The sequence below is a fragment of the Diorhabda carinulata genome, chromosome X, assembly GCF_026250575.1.
Source record: "Diorhabda carinulata isolate Delta chromosome X, icDioCari1.1, whole genome shotgun sequence".
Classification (NCBI taxonomy): Eukaryota; Metazoa; Arthropoda; class Insecta; order Coleoptera; family Chrysomelidae; genus Diorhabda; species Diorhabda carinulata.
Window position 1 is genome coordinate 32,851,108 of NC_079472.1, and position 15,745 is coordinate 32,866,852.

The 15,745-nt window shown below is 32.9% G+C and overlaps 2 protein-coding genes across 3 annotated transcripts in view; one reads left to right on the forward strand and one right to left on the reverse strand.

Annotated features, from left to right (window-relative positions):
* Positions 1-15,745, reverse strand: part of LOC130901449 (centromere-associated protein E) — a 63,013-nt gene that overhangs the window by 2,231 nt on the left and 45,037 nt on the right. The window contains exons 5-9 of the mRNA XM_057812859.1: positions 2,856-3,070; positions 2,475-2,798; positions 2,158-2,419; positions 658-822; positions 444-599 (exon numbers count right to left, since the gene is read on the reverse strand). Coding sequence (XP_057668842.1) covers positions 444-599; positions 658-822; positions 2,158-2,419; positions 2,475-2,798; positions 2,856-3,070 — 1,122 coding nt within the window. The remainder of the gene's footprint in view (positions 1-443; positions 600-657; positions 823-2,157; positions 2,420-2,474; positions 2,799-2,855; positions 3,071-15,745) is intronic.
* LOC130901453 (coiled-coil domain-containing protein 40-like) lies at positions 4,514-15,640 on the forward strand. Of its 2 annotated transcripts, none has more exons than XM_057812863.1 (9): positions 4,514-4,732; positions 7,316-7,778; positions 7,839-8,201; positions 9,278-9,459; positions 9,661-9,857; positions 9,910-10,321; positions 13,387-13,576; positions 13,681-13,853; positions 15,085-15,640. In XM_057812863.1, the coding sequence occupies exons 1-9, from the start codon at positions 4,706-4,708 to the stop codon at positions 15,571-15,573; spliced, it is 2,496 nt and encodes an 831-aa protein (XP_057668846.1). In that variant the 5' UTR covers positions 4,514-4,705; the 3' UTR covers positions 15,574-15,640. The 2 variants fall into 2 exon arrangements, with proteins under 2 accessions (XP_057668846.1, XP_057668845.1); XM_057812862.1 differs by lacking the exon at positions 4,514-4,732 and adding an exon at positions 6,895-7,181.

Consider the following 15,745-nt stretch of genomic DNA (forward strand, 5'->3'; position numbering starts at 1 on the left):
AATTCAGAAAAAAATTTATTCCAAACATAAGTGGAATTATTAAAAACTCTTAAACTATTTTAAATCAAAATATATTTTCTTTAGAATGGAATCTATATTATAAAAGTTAGGAAGGTGCATGGGTACCTGCTCACTCCAGCAATAAGAATAACAACAAGGTTTATTCACTTGCCTAACTCAGATCAATAAAATCATTCTTGATGTACTTATCACATCTTTGAATAGTCAAAGCAGACTCTTCAGAGATGGATTGAAACATGTTTTTTCAAAAAAATCAGTAGTTTTAAGTGAGACACGACGAACCTATGTACCCAACGGTTCATGACCATCCACTAACTTAACTATGAACCATAAATAAGCAACCAACCACCAACCACCTGTATATTCAATCAACAACTGAAAATAATTAGTTATAGTGAAAAAGTGCAGGGGAGAATTCTTACTTCTAAAGCATTATCGATGGCGTCGTATTGTTTTTTAGATTCGTTAACTGCTTCCTTTAAACTTTCCGATAAAACTTGTTTGCCAACCAAAAATTCCTGAGTCAATTCATTTAAACGTTTTTCTTTTTCGTTTAACTGTTCTTTGAGAATAGGGATCTGAAATTTGAAATAAACAACAATAAAATATTACGGATTTTTTTTAATAAAAATATACCTCGTTTTGAGTAGTGATGAGCCTTCCTAAAATTTCAGGAGCAGGAACTTCACCTGTTTTCTCCCATTTTTTAATTTCTTTACTAACTTCCTCTTCCTTTAGTTTATTGTGCATTTCAGCTTTTGATAAAGCTGTTGATAGTTCACAAACGTCTTGATTCAATTTCTAGAAATTATATTATAAAGTAAACATTCGTTTTGTAACATTTTTCATCAAATATTCTTCCTATTCCATTAATTTATTATTATAACTCAGTAGTAAAGCCACTTTAAACGTCCAAAAGAAATTAATTTGTTGATACTATACTCCAGTCCAATTATTAGGTTAGTATAGCAGAATCTAATTGAACAAATTTCTTGTAAAAAGTTTCGAGGTCAAGTTAATTCTTTACTCTCCATTTAGTAACCAAAATCTGGACTTATTCAACCGTCGGTTGGAACTCCACCAAAGGTTAACATTATAACGCATTTGCAACCATCCGTTGGCCAGCCTGAGCTTTCTGCTGAAAAATTTGCGTTGGATGCATTGAAAGTTCAATAGTCTGTTTAGTAAAATTTTGGGAGATCACAAAATCGTTCAATGGTTCAAGTTCATCAAACGCAAACCAAAGTAAACAAAAGTTGAGGTTAGAAAGTACCTTTCAACTCTCGGTTGGCACATCAAACTGAACTTTCGTTACGGTTGAACTAACCCACAGTCAACCTCCCGTTTGACTGCAATTTGACGTTGCAATTTGAATAATGGAGTCATCTGGTTAAGTTAGGCTTCTGCAAAGGACATCTCAAAATTAGCGAATTTTTTTCGCTACCATCTTCCAAACCAAAACAATCTGCTCAGACAGCAGAGCTGCCATACAAGTTATAACGGTCAAATAGGAAGTTAGTCATAAGTGACTAACTTCCTATTTGACATTTAACAAACTAGTTAGGTTAGGTTTTAGTTGGTTTTTTAACAAGGGAACACAAACTTCACGACACTAGCGCTCTCTAAGACTGAATCCGCATATGCATAGCCCTAAGCGCGCCAAATACATAATGATCTTCACATGATGTCGAGCAAGTTTCAGCTCGTTTGAGTGCAACGTCGAGCAACGATGAAGCGGTCTTCACCAATGGGACCAGAACTCATTCTTGGTGAAGCCAAAAGTGTTGTTACTACGTCATTTGACAGGTCGCTTGCCAGGCTGGCTCTGTGGAGATGGATAGAGACAAGCTAAGGCCTTCTGTCTCTCTTACCAAACAACTGCGCGAAATTCGACTAGTGACTGAATTTGTAACCAAACGAAGCCGTTTAAAACGCCATCTCCACACTATGGGCATTAGGGACGCCCCAGAGTGCAGCTGATGCATGGAGAAGAAAGAAACTACATACCACATAATATATGAGTGCCCAGCACAGATTCAAACACTTAAGTAGGCCACACGGTTTATCTAGTGACGTCTTTGTTTCTTCTTCTTTTGGTTGTTAATCAGTGATTTGTGTTGAAAATAATTTTCTCACCTCAACTTCTTCCCTCTGCTTATTCAACTCTCCTTTCAAATTGTCCATCTCTGTATTCTTTTTACTCATTTGTTGCATCAGTTCCTTCACTTCCGTTTTTAGCCTCGCCCCAAGAATTTCCCAATCTTTTAATTGCTTCACTACAACTTTATTCGTTTCCTTTTGCTTATCTACCTGTTCCAGAAGATTATCTCTTTGCTCTTGCAGTTCGTTCATATAGTCTTCATTCTCCATTTGAATAATTCTAATCACTTTAAGCAATCTGAAAAAAGAAACAACATAATAACTAAAATTTTTGGGTCAAAATAAACACAAACCTTGTAACAAGATTATCGACATCGATGACTTGATCAACGAGTGAGATTGAAGGGAAAAATTCGCTCAAAGAAATCAAATCGCTGGTATATGAAGTATTGAGGCTGCCGTAAAAACTCATACTTGCGGGTTCGGACATTTGCCTGCTCAAAAGGTTTTGAGATATGTCTTTGAGGCTTTCGCTTTGAGTCAAACGGGAGCTCATCATACTTCCATGACCTGACGATACTAAATTATGAGAATGTCCGTCGGGAATTACCACGTCTTCAAGAACATGTTCCATCATTAAACACGGTTCAGTTTCCGAATCTAGCATTTCGTTCGAACTGAAAAATGAGAATTCGAAATTAGTTTTCCCAGAAATAGACATTTTTTGACTTTACCTGGAGTGGTCGGTCGATAACGTGTCTTTGCTAACATCTCTTAAGGCAAATGGCGATTGTGCTGCGCTTTTAATCGCGTTAATAACCGCTGAGACAAATGATGAACCCTTGGAAGGGGAAGGTGATTTATCAATAAATATTTTTTTCGATTTTTCTGGAGTTGACTCTGGACTACTGCTGCTGTTCTTATAAGCTTCATTATGGAAAATCACATCCTGTTAATAAATACAAATTTAGTTCAAACTCATATATTTTGTAAAAACCTAATTATACATAAGCTTTAAGTTAAAAATACTGAATTTAGTATACTCTGTGTGTGAAACTGAAAATTAATGGTAAGTAGAAGGCGATGGTGACATAACCTCAAAATTTCGCGAAAGTTTTTTATCTGCCACTTAATTCTTATATAATGGATAATTTAATTTCAAAACTTTTTTCCAATAACCAAACACTTGTTTTTAATATTTATAAAAAAAGTCAGCAGTTAGCTATGAATGTATATGTTACAGGAAAAGTAGATTGTTAGGAAGAGTTGACTCTGCCTAGGAAGAGTTAACTCTTACTAAAAGTTTCAGTAAAAGTTGGATGAGAATAAACAGATCAACTTTACCTAGGAAGAGTTAACCATACCTACTGTGGTTTAGTAAAAGTTTATTCCGAGATGTTGCTCTTCTCATATAACTGGGCGCGCATATCTTTGTTTTGTTTATGTTTATTCCAACTTTAGTTGTTTACTGTCTTTACCGTTGTCTTCCCTTTCACGTGTCTATTTGATGCTATTAACAACAGCGAAAAAGGATTCAGTAAGTGTTTATATTTCAATAATTAGTTGCAGTTTGTTATAAAACTTCATTAATAGCCCAGTAAACGAAGTAGTTTAAAGTTGTAAAGTTATCTACCTAATGTGTGTCGTAATTCTCCGAATTTGAGGTTAGGTTAAGTTAGGAGTTTTTGCTTTTTTATTTATTTTTTTTTTATTTTATTTATTTATTAGGAAGACTGTTTTCCTTGCGAAAAGTCAACTTTCACTAATTCAAGGTAGTAAGAGTATAATTTTATTAGATATAGTCAGCTCTGACTTTCTTGTTGATTAAAATATCATTGTTTCCATTTAATCAACTTTTCCTGAAAATATCAGTAAGAGTCGACTTTCCTAAGGCCAAATCGGTTGTCCCCTTTCAAAAAGTCAACTTTTACTAACTCAAGGCAGTAAGAGTATTCTTTCCTTGGGTCTAGTCAACTCTGTCTAGTAAATGTTGTTCAAAATTTATCACTTTTCCCTTTTAATCAACTTTTACTAAAAAGTAAGAGTCGACTTTATCTAGGAAGAGTCAACTTTTACTGGAGAATCACTTTTCCTGTAATATATACAACAAATTCGACAATTTATAATTCAGTTCTTCTAATTAAAAAGTAGCAAAAGTGTTTTTCGAATTCAATTTTGAAACCCTTAGTGATGTAGAGGTAAATTGCCCCCAATCGTCTAGTTTTTGATTGACATTGACCCTAGTCAGTTTATAAACATAGATGACAGTCTGTCTAAATCCCAAAGCCTTTCAATCATTGGCACAGGATGATCGCTGATTATGACAAGTGACAAATAATCTTAGATGATAATTATTCTCATTTCAAGTTTTTATTTTGAATCTCTTGGGTGTTTATTAGGGCTTTGCTTTTAATATTGTTAATAAGTTAGCTTTAAATTTAGTTTAGGTCTTACTATCTTCAAGTTTAATTAAATAGGCCGTTAGTTAGTTTAGATTTAGTTATTAGTTTAGTATAGGAAAAAGCTAAAATTGGACAATTATTGTTGTGTGCCATTGTGTAAAAATAATGGAAAAATTACAAAAATGCATAGATTTCCTTTGGATGATGAGGTAAGTGTTTGTTGAAACTCCAACTATTTTTTGTTTTCTAACTTTAATGTTTATGCTGAACATTAATATTTCACCAATAGTGTTTTAATTATTGCAGTTATGTAAAATTTGGGTTAACCAAATTAATAACCAAAAATTATTATTATATAATGTCAAATTTAATTTAATTACTCACAATACAAACAGAGTTTCGTTATATCTTTAATTGACCGCAATATGCTTCAATTGTTTGCAGAATTTATGTTTATTCTATATTTTTACCTGGTGTTCCAACCTTAATAAAACATTAAAAGGTAAGACACCAAAAAGGAGATATACTGACCAAATAAAACAACTGGCAACAACAAAAAATATCCAAGTCATAAAAAAATTAAAGAAAAAATGAATAAAATGAAATCGGGTGTCTAAATACAGAATCCTACATCTGAGAAAATGGGCTACAGAAAGTACTCTAATTGGATTAATATCACTACAAAATTTAAAGGACGATATTTTATTTTTGATATTATTGATATTATTCTGGTTGCTGGAATGGTTTTAAAAGACTTGTAGGGCGTGCATTTGAATGCTTGAAAGGTACATATTATATCAATCTAATAATAATTAGTGTATAACTGTTATATCTGAAACCAAAGTAGTCAAAAATAAATAATTTAACTTGAAATGCGTTTTTTTATATCCTATCAACTACATTCTTCAGAAAGAAAGTAGAGAGCATTATTTGTAGTTGGAGAATATGTAATCCATTCAACTATCTCATGTTTTTCAAATGCTAATGATGGCAATATATAAGATTCCATACTATTCTTTATTTAAATGAAAACCACTCAATATAGTTATTAAGTAATTATATAATATGGTGTTTCATTTTAATAATGAAGGTCTGAGATAAATCTTGTTTTACTATGTATATGTATATTTGACATCCCAATTAGTAATGACTCCGCTCGCAGTAGCGCTGAAAACGAAATTTAGTAGTTGCCTATCTACCTGTATATCTTTTATCTATGCTATATAGTATTGCATTCTAAGTCAGTAAATAGGTTTACTCCAATCTGGTAATGTGGGCCGTTCTTAAAACGGTTATTGAAAACATTTAAATGATATTTTCTGCGCAATATCCGACTTTGCACGGATCTGGCAACAGACTTGCTATGAACCAAGTATCGAAAACGGAAACGGTTCACAAACGATGCCAAGTCGGTTGGAACACAAAACAGAATCATTCGTATAACGGTTACTGCCCGTTTGGTACACGTAATTTATATTGCGCAGAATCATTATCATACCAATGACGGTTTTTTGATGGGTTAGAACTAACCTATAAATGAGAATTTTTTCTGTTTCCCATTGTCCGGTCAGATAATCATCATAAGATTACATAAATTGCATAAATATATGTGAATGGTGTTATCTTTATTGTTATAATAACCATTAGATATGGCGAAATATTTATATAATAAACTAATTATAATATATAATAACATGGAAGAATTTTATGAAAGTAAATTCATAAATACTTTTCAAAGTTAAATGCATTATATAAATACTAAATTATATCCACATATTGAAGAGTTTAACGGTTAAATTATGAACCATATGAGCCGAACAGTCAAAATGATCGACTATAGATCTCAATTTTGGAAGCTGTACCAAATAGTATAAAAATAAAAACAATGGTGAGAAGACTTTTCATTTGATAACGACAAGTTTATTGTAATTAAATTTATCTTGCTTCTTAGGTGAAACATATTGTTGATAATATTACACCCGTCACAAAAGAAGGTAAATTTTTGAAACTCAAAAATTCATTTTTGCTATTTAAAGATGGTACAGGATGTACCTGTAAAAGTTACGGATTGTTAATCATTGGTCATTTATTCTGTCAAACGCATTATATGCAATTACGTAATGTTCGTTAATATAATTAAATGATTTCGCAACTTCCGAAACGAGGGGTCTTATGAGAAAATTTTTTTCATGTCACAGCATTATTTTCACGTCATCTATTCCCGAATTTTTTGCATCAAGTCATCGAACACCCTATATTAATGGTAATCGAATTATCGATTTCTATCAACGAATCGGTTTCACTTTACTGCAGATTTCGAAAAAAATATTTTAACCGGCCGCAGTCTACCTACTTCTATGGGAGATGACAGTTAATAATTTTTTGTAACCATAGGAACTATACGTCAAACTTATATATTGATCAAATAAACAGACCATTTACAATTTTATACTTTTTATAATTTTTCTAAACTATCAAAGTAGTAAAATGGCAACCGATTTAAAAGAGAAGATGGATGTACTGAATCCTGAACATCACCTTTTGGATAATTTCCAAAAGGCACTCAAAGAATATCTTTTGAATCAAATACAACGTACGAAAGACGAAGTTTTTGAAGTTGAAACAGAAACTGAAGTCAAAAAAACGCAAATTGAAGAGGTATACTTGAATTAATTAATTAATTTTTAAAGGTCGAGTCAGCAATACTCATATTTTCAAGAAATATGACTTAATTTATTAAATTAAAACAATTTTTGAGTTAAGTATATATGAATCTAAGCAATATTTTACAGCTGGGAGTTCAAGCGTACGAATGTCAACAAAAAGTACACAAACAGCAAAAGGAACTGGAAATACTTATCCAAAATATAGATACGACAAGAGAAATCAACGAAAAGGAAGAAAAAGACTTGGAAGAAAACAAGAAGGAACTGAAAAACATCGAAAATAAACTTTTCCAAACGGAAAAGAATAACAGAGATTTACTTAGAGAAATAGAGTCTCTAACTTTGTTAAACAGACAACTATCAAACTCTGAGAGAAACATTGAGAATCATATCAATGTGAATAGGAGAAGAGTAGAAAAAACCAAATTAGAAAAAAATAAATTGATGACAGAAAAAGCTAGACAAGATTATATGGTACATTCGCTAAACGAAGCTATATGGAAACAAGAGAGCGAATTGGAAACTTTGAGCTATCAGCAACGAGTACGTGAAAAGGAGTTGGAAGATTTGGAAGGGAATGTAGCTGTTGGTAACGTGAAAATTTAAATTTCATTTTTTAGGAAGATAAAACGTTATTATGAATTTGTAGGTAATACAACTATAGCGGCTCTTCAATCTGAATACAGAGGTCTCATGCATGCCTGGAAGACTGTAGTGATAGCGATTGGTAATAGAGACAAAGGTTTAGAAATTCTACAGCAAGACTTGGCGAAATTACAAGAAAAACACAAAACTATGATAACTCAAATCGTACAAATACGTAAATTTACAAAAAACGAAATGCTCGCCAATGAATCTTCAACTTTAACGAAAAAACGGATTCTCGGTGAGATAAAAGCTACTAAAGCCGATCTGGCAGTTCAACTCGAGAAAAAAACTGTGTTGGAGAATCAGATGGTTACACTTCAATCCATTTTGGATCAAACAGAACAAGATTTAAAAATATTAGAAGGTAAATATTACTTTACAAAAGTAAAAAGTTTATTTCAAAACACACATTCCAGATTTAAACTATTTATTTTCAACACTACATTAATTTTCATTTTACTTTCACTTTCACAAGTCATTAAAAGGTTGAAACCGAAACTCCGGAAAAATACAATAAATAGTAGAATATGTTCAAATAGAATAGGGGTTGTGTTGAGAACTTATGGAATGAGATCCTCAATAAAAAGGGACTGAGAGGGCTAGGGTCTAAAATCGAAACTTGGATCTGAATTGAAAAATGTTGAAGTAGTAAAATGAATGGGAACTAAAGTAGAAAGTGATGGAATAGGAAAATGAATGGGGGTTAAAAGTGAAACTTCTAGAATATGAAATTAATAGTTGATGAAGTGCTGGAATAGGGGCTGCAATCGAAACTTAAAAAATTAAATTGTATCTATAATGGAACGTTCTGAGGTAGTAAAATGATAGGGGCGAAAAAGTGAAAAGTGTTGGAATAGGGGCTGAAATCGAAACTGGGAATAATAAATTAATAGTTGATAAAGTGCTGGAATAGGGGCTTAGATTTAATAAATAGGGGATGCGTTGGAAACAACCTAAATAAATAGACAGTGAGAAGTGGTAGAATGAGAAGATACATAGTGTGTATATTAATGGAATGAATACACAAATGAAATTGGATTAAAAAAAAATAGGGGCTGATGTAGAAATTTATGAAATGATAACTTAACTTAAGTGAAAACTTATGGAAAGAGTACTTAAATAAATAGGGGCCGAAGTGAAAACTTATGGAAAGAATACCTAAATAAATAGGAACTCAGATTGAAGCTGCCAAAATAATAAAATGAATAAAAACGAAGGTGGAAACTGGATTAAGAAAATAAATGAATAAAAATGAAAATTTATAGAATGAATATCAAAATAAATAGGGGGTGAAGTAGAAAATGCTAGAAGAAGAAAAAGGTAAATAGGGGCTAAGGTGGAAATTTTTGAATTGAGAAAAGAGGTTGAATATTTCATTTTCTTAAAGCGAAAATTTCAGTTTATCGAAAACATTGAAAATTGATTTTTTTCATTTATAAGATGATGTGAAACAAAAGCAGCTGGCCGCTGAGAGCGTAATGAAAACATACAACCTCGTATACATGAAGAAGACTAATTTAGAAGAAGAAATATTGAAATACGTCCAAAGCGAATTAACACATAACAGAATGGGTAATAAAGTGAAAAATCTAATGGAACAATCTCGAAAAAAACGCATAGAGGTAATCAAAAGAAATTAATTATTCCTAGATTATAAAAATTGATGCATATTTAAGAAACGTTGCCAGATTTTGGAAAATATAGAAAACGGTGAGGTTATGTAGATTTTTGACAAGCGTTTGGTATCAAATTTAAAAACAAATATGTGCATCAATTTTTATTATGTTTAATTAACAATGGTATCGAATAATTAATTCCCGTAGGTACAATTTTTACAAAGCAAATTACAAAACAAATACAGTTTGTTTGAAACCGAAGCGGAGTACCATAAATGTAAAAACGAAGAAATGATGCAAGTCGATAAGGATTTGAAAGAGCAATTTATAAATCTCGAAAAAGAATTGAAGATATTACAGAAAAATAAGGAAAAGTTCGAATTTCGTTACAGAAAAAAAGAACGGTAAGTTTTTTCTGAGCATATTCCATATTTCTATTAATTATTTAAATTACAGATACCTAGGAGCCCTGAAAGATAAAATAGAACTGATTGTTGAAAAGAACGCAGGAGAACTGACAACTAAAGAAGAATCGAAATTGATGGAATTAGAAAAAAGTATAGAAGAAATTAAGGGTACTATTAAAATTTTACAAATAGTTTGGTTGCGAGAACAGAATAACATACTCGCCATATCGGCCGAACGTCAAGATCAAATTCACAATATCAATTTATTGAAGAAACAATTATTGATACTCGAACAGAAAAATATCAGGATATCTGAAGAAATTGACGAAATAAAAAATCAAGAAGCTAAAGTGAAACACAATATTAATATACTTACTAATAAATCTATGATACTTTGCAATCAAGTTTTCAAGGAGAAGAACAAGAGAAACGATCTCGATCAAAGCAACACTCTACTACAGGTAAATATTATTTATTTTTTCGAAAATTTATAATATCCTTTGTTTATTACACTTTCACGCGAAAACTACTTGACTTATGAAAAAAAAAATTATTTTTTACGATTATTCGTCAAAATATCTCAAAATGTAGCTTCTTCAACGCCATCTAGCATTCCAGTAATGAAGTTTCAACCCAGAGTACTGTAATAAAGTTGCACTGTATTACCGACGGTCACGTCAATATCCAATTTTCTGTCATTTTTGTGGTTACATTCGTTATTATAGATGTTACTCTTTGGTTTTAATTCTTACAATGTTCTTCTTTAAAAATGCCTCGGAAGCAAAAGCCACGTGCCGCAAAAGCTGCACGAAATAAAGAATCTTCGGTTCACGCAGAGCTGAGAAGACAAACTGAACGACAAACTGTTTTGGGAACAGCTAAAAATCCTCTTCGGGTATGAGCGCAGGCAGCTAGAAGAGCGATAAAAACGCCAGAAGAATCGCAGGCGAGAAAAATTCATAATGCAAACCACGCGCCGTCGAAATTTCATGCGTAAAGGGGAGTTTACACAGTGCCATTTGCTGGGCTGGTCAGTAAACTGTAGCTGTACTTGGCGAGTGGGGACCAAAATATGCAGTTGCTCACCCGTTTACACCTAGTTAAGTAGCTGTACGGTATCAAAATTCTGCGAGGCAGTGAGCTTGCGCCATTTTAAGAAGTTCGGCGAGCGCGCCGTCGCGTCGCGTCTACTGTCTAGCAAGGTACTGTACTCGCCGTTCAAATTAAACGAATAGGATGCGAGCTACTGGCTTAATGTCTCGTGGGGGAAGGCAAGTGGTCAGTTAAATCAAAAAATCTTGGAGTTACTCGCATTCAGTAGCTGCCCATCCTTGAAGAGACAGTAGCTCGGCGGATCCATTTAAACGGTAACAATAGCTGGCATACAGTTACTTGCCGTCTCAACTGACCCGTTAGCTCGCACCGTGTAAACTCGCCTTAAGGATTCGTCGGTATTTAATGGTTTCAATATGATCCTTGAATTTATTATCGTAATCATCCTTTAATTGTTATTGGCTCAATGAATAAATAATGTTACTATTGCGACGCTTTCAAATGGAAAGATGGAATGTGCTGTTCCAGTAGTAAAGTTTCACTTCCATTACTTGGTGAACCAGAAGAGCTTTTAAAAACTTAATTTTCAAGCGTTACAGTTGAGTCAAAGCAATTTTGAAGCAAAATAGTATAACTCTTGCTTTCCAAGAAATGAAGGACTGGAAATAAATGCAGAAAAAACAAAATATATGAAAATAGGAGGAAAACCAGAACAGAGAGCAAACCAACTGAAAACTAACAAATACAATTTTGAAACAGTATCGACCTTTAACTATCTAGGAATAACGTTGGGACAAATAACCAGAGAGAGGATAAGGGATAGGATACAAAAGGGCTATCAAGCCGAAAGAAAGATAATGAGAACTATAACAGGCCCAAACATAACACAGGAAAGCGAAAGAAGAACAAAGAAATAGAGAGAGAACTGAGGAAGGAGAATATAGTGAGATACTTAAAAGCAGAAAGCCAAACAACTGTGCCGGGCACATAATGAGAAGAAAACCAATTGAAATGATCAAAAGAATAACACAATGGATCCTATTGTGGCCAAGGAGAAGGGACAGGCCGAGAAAGATTTGGAGAAAAGAAATAGAGCACGGAATATAGAAACTGGAGAGGAAAATGCCGGAACCAAAAAGAATGGAAAATAATAACACAAGCAGCCAAAACATACGACAAACTATAAAGAAAACAAAAATTAGAAATCGAGGAGTAATCCACCTCAAACAAAAATTTAAAGTGCCAAAAGCGATAGCCATAATAATCCACACTAAAAAATGGAATGTTATGTATACAACTTTATGCGGTAAATATTCTATACTTGGCAACACTGTTGATAAATGTCATTACAGTGGAATCTCGTATAACTCGAATGTCAAGGGAAATGCAAGAAATTAACGAGTTTTTGATTTTAAACAAGAACTTGTATTAACTGCTGGAATTTCGATTTATAAAGTCAAATTTATATTAAAACAAATTATATATTAGTGACGTAAACCGTACACTAAAAAAACCGTTATCTTCTTTTGATTTAAACAATTCGCGGATTTTTGCATATAAAACATGATCCTCGATATCATCATATCATTCAACCTAAGTTCGTAGCGTGTTTATTTGTTAGTGGTGGTTCAAAACTTGCTGGATCAGTATCATCGTCACCCATATTCTGATTAACTATGTCGATGATTTCAGCATCAGTTACTGTTCCAATACATGTCATAAAATTTTGAAGTTGAACTTCTATGTTCTGAAGAAAATTCCAGTCAGAATCTAAACTCAAGTCATATTGTAGATAATGTGCTTGCTGGTGATCCGTATTGAACTGCTACGCCACTTTTCAATTTCGAGTTACGAATTTCACTCGCTTATGGATTTAGATCTTTTAGGCAGTAATAATTCAACTTTATACGTGCTGTAATTCAATAACAATGTATGAATTAACCCAAAACACCATCATAAGCTACTTAACCTCAAACGTGACCGTAATTCATTTACCTAAAGTTTGGGAAGTTTGCCCAAAATCATTCTCAGTACCAAGAAAATATTGATTTAGGTCGTTAAATCAAATTAAGTATGAGCATACAAAATATTTAGCACTAACATCCAAGGTTATAATTTTTTTGAGTCTGAGGTCGTCCAAAATCATTCTCAGTACCAAGAAACTATCGATTTGGGTCCGTTAATCAAATCAAGTATGAGCATACAAAATATTTAGCACTAACATCCAAGGTTATAGTTTTGTTGAGTCTGCCTGCAAAATTGCGATGGTTCTGACCCCGCTTTCCACCCACGTTGTCCGAAAAGAATGGAAACTCCAAAAGTTCCCCAGTAAACTGCCGCAGTCATCCTGGAAAAACTCCAAATTCCATACGATCTTTCTACTGTCGAAATCCTGGCAACCACAATAGTAAATGACATCCCCAAATCTAGCGTGTTAGTAGCCGAAACACCTCATTCTCCCTTTTTATTTCAGACAACATACGAAACCAGATTGAGAGATGCTGAATTGCAACTATTACAAATTGCAGCTGAAATAACGGATATAGAAGAAGATAAAGTCACACTTAGCAAAGAACTTGTTGATATCAACAGAGAGGTTATGGAATGGGAAAAAAATTATATGATAGCAAAAGAAACATTAGCAACTCTAAAAGAAGCCAAAGGTAATATTGAATACAAAATTTAACTGAATCAGTTTTAAAAATGTCATATTCTGTTTAATGTATATTATAATTAGATAACCGATTGTTCGATTTATTGCCAACAGGTACCGGCGGAGAACTGTCATCCATGAAATTAGAAATACATAAAATGGAAGTAATTCTTGGACAGTTGAAGAAGGCGCAAGATAAATTACTGAAAGATCTGGAACACTGTATATGCAGAAGGGAAAATATTTTTTTCACATCTCAAGCAATTCAAAGTAAAGATTGTTCGAAGGTAAGATTTTATTTAACCAAGTTGGAATTTCTGGGACCATTGGTGATATTCATACTGAGTTTAAACTACCACTACACAACCGAAACGCGGGTCAGACAATGTGATTGTGAATGGTGATGCAGTGGTATTGTGTTTGGTAATTATTTTTCAAATTTGGGAATGGAAATGAAAGTAGACTTCAAATAAAAGAAATGTATTAGTACAACATTCGATATGTCTTCGAAGAACAGAATACAGAACTAAACTATTGCTCTAAGTCAGCATAGCTTTAACTCGATGAGTAGAATCAACCAGAAGTTACATTACGACGGTTTCTACTTGAGTTTCGTGATAAACAAATAAAAAAAATATTTATAATTAGATATGACTTCATTGTTTTTCAAAATATTCTCCATTCCTCTAAAATATGTGATTTGAACGCGTCAACTGTCTCTTCAGGTGAAGAAAAATGCTTGATCTCGAAATTTGTTTTTGATCTGTAAGAATGAGAGTTCCAAACAAGGATTGTGAAGTGGAAGACCCATCAATTCGATGTTTTGACTGTTCAAAAAGGTTTGTTGTAGTGGAGATTGATCTGTCCTCTGTGATTTTTTCGAACGCTTCTGGTAAACAAATGCTTATATACCATTCATAATTGACCGTTCTACGTTGCTCTAATGGAACGGTGGCTCCATGTCCAGTTATTTCGAAAAAACAGGCGACCATTTGCTACTTACTTAGTGCGCAAACTACTTTTTTTTTTATGTGACTCGTCTTGAAAGACCCATACAATTGATTTTTATGATCTAATAGACGTATTTTGAAGCACCGCGATTTAATTTTTTTTTGCACCAATCGACACGAGCTTATATTGAGCGATTGTCAAATTATGTAGTATCCAGTCAAATATTGATGCAATATTGAATGTATGGGAATTTTCTCATGTTAATCAAATGGGAAATTAAAATAAAAATACCGACTCCTTAGAGTAGAGCTACAGGGTTCATTTTTGGCGAGGTAATTTTTTTGAAGCATATTAATGTGGTGCCTGTATAAATGTTAATAATCATGGCTATTTTTTTATTGCATCTATTAACAATTTCTGAACTCTTTGCCTCTAAATCAAAACTATGCTTCTCTGAAACAACTTTACAAAATCAAAACACTATGAAACGTCCCAAAGTAACGTTTGTGACTTTTTGAGGTTACGATCGGAAATATCATGTTCTTTATACGTAAATATTTATTTCAGAGATCTGATCCGGGTGAAAAAATAAGGATGAACTTCGCTAGAAAACTAGACAATATAAAAAACCAAATAAAGCAAACTAGAAACGATGTAGCGGCGATAAAAAAGAAAATAGAATTACAAGAAAAGAAAAAACAAACGATGTTCAAAAAAATCCAACATTTCCAAGAGCAGATCACTTTTTACAAAGGAAAAATTTCAGGTTGTGAAGCCGATTTGGAAGAAACGAAAATGAACAGAGAGTTCAAGTTCGAATTGTTGGTTTTGAATCAAAGGAAAGCTTACATGTATAAACAAATAATAAAAAAACGGAAACCATACGTTATTTATAAACAACAAGATTTGGCTTACGAATTCCAAAAAGCTAAATCGACTAACGGTTTATTAGTGAAAATTATAAAGACTCTCAAAGAAGATTATCCCGATAAGAAAAACTTATTTATTAGAATAGAAAATTTGTTAGGATTAGTTTCTTTATGTATGTATGTCTAATTTTTTCAATATACACCAATTGTAATCTTTAAAATAAAGTGACACAAACATAATAACAAAAAAAAAATGGGAACCTAAGGGCCTTATCATACTAGCGGATTGCGCAACGATCACGCCGCGCTACGAGCAACGAGATCGCTGCGAATAGCGTCGTGGACGCTATTTTGTACTG

Excerpts from the sequence above, each read along its gene's own strand:
- LOC130901453 (XM_057812862.1), top strand. The coding sequence starts at position 7,011 with ATGGCAACCGATTTAAAAGAGAAGATGGATGTACTGAATCCTGAACAT. Across the intron at positions 7,779-7,838 it reads GGAAGGGAATGTAGCTGTTG|GTAATACAACTATAGCGGCT; the intron begins GTAACGTGAAAA and ends ATGAATTTGTAG. Across the intron at positions 13,577-13,680 it reads AACTCTAAAAGAAGCCAAAG|GTACCGGCGGAGAACTGTCA; the intron begins GTAATATTGAAT and ends TATTGCCAACAG.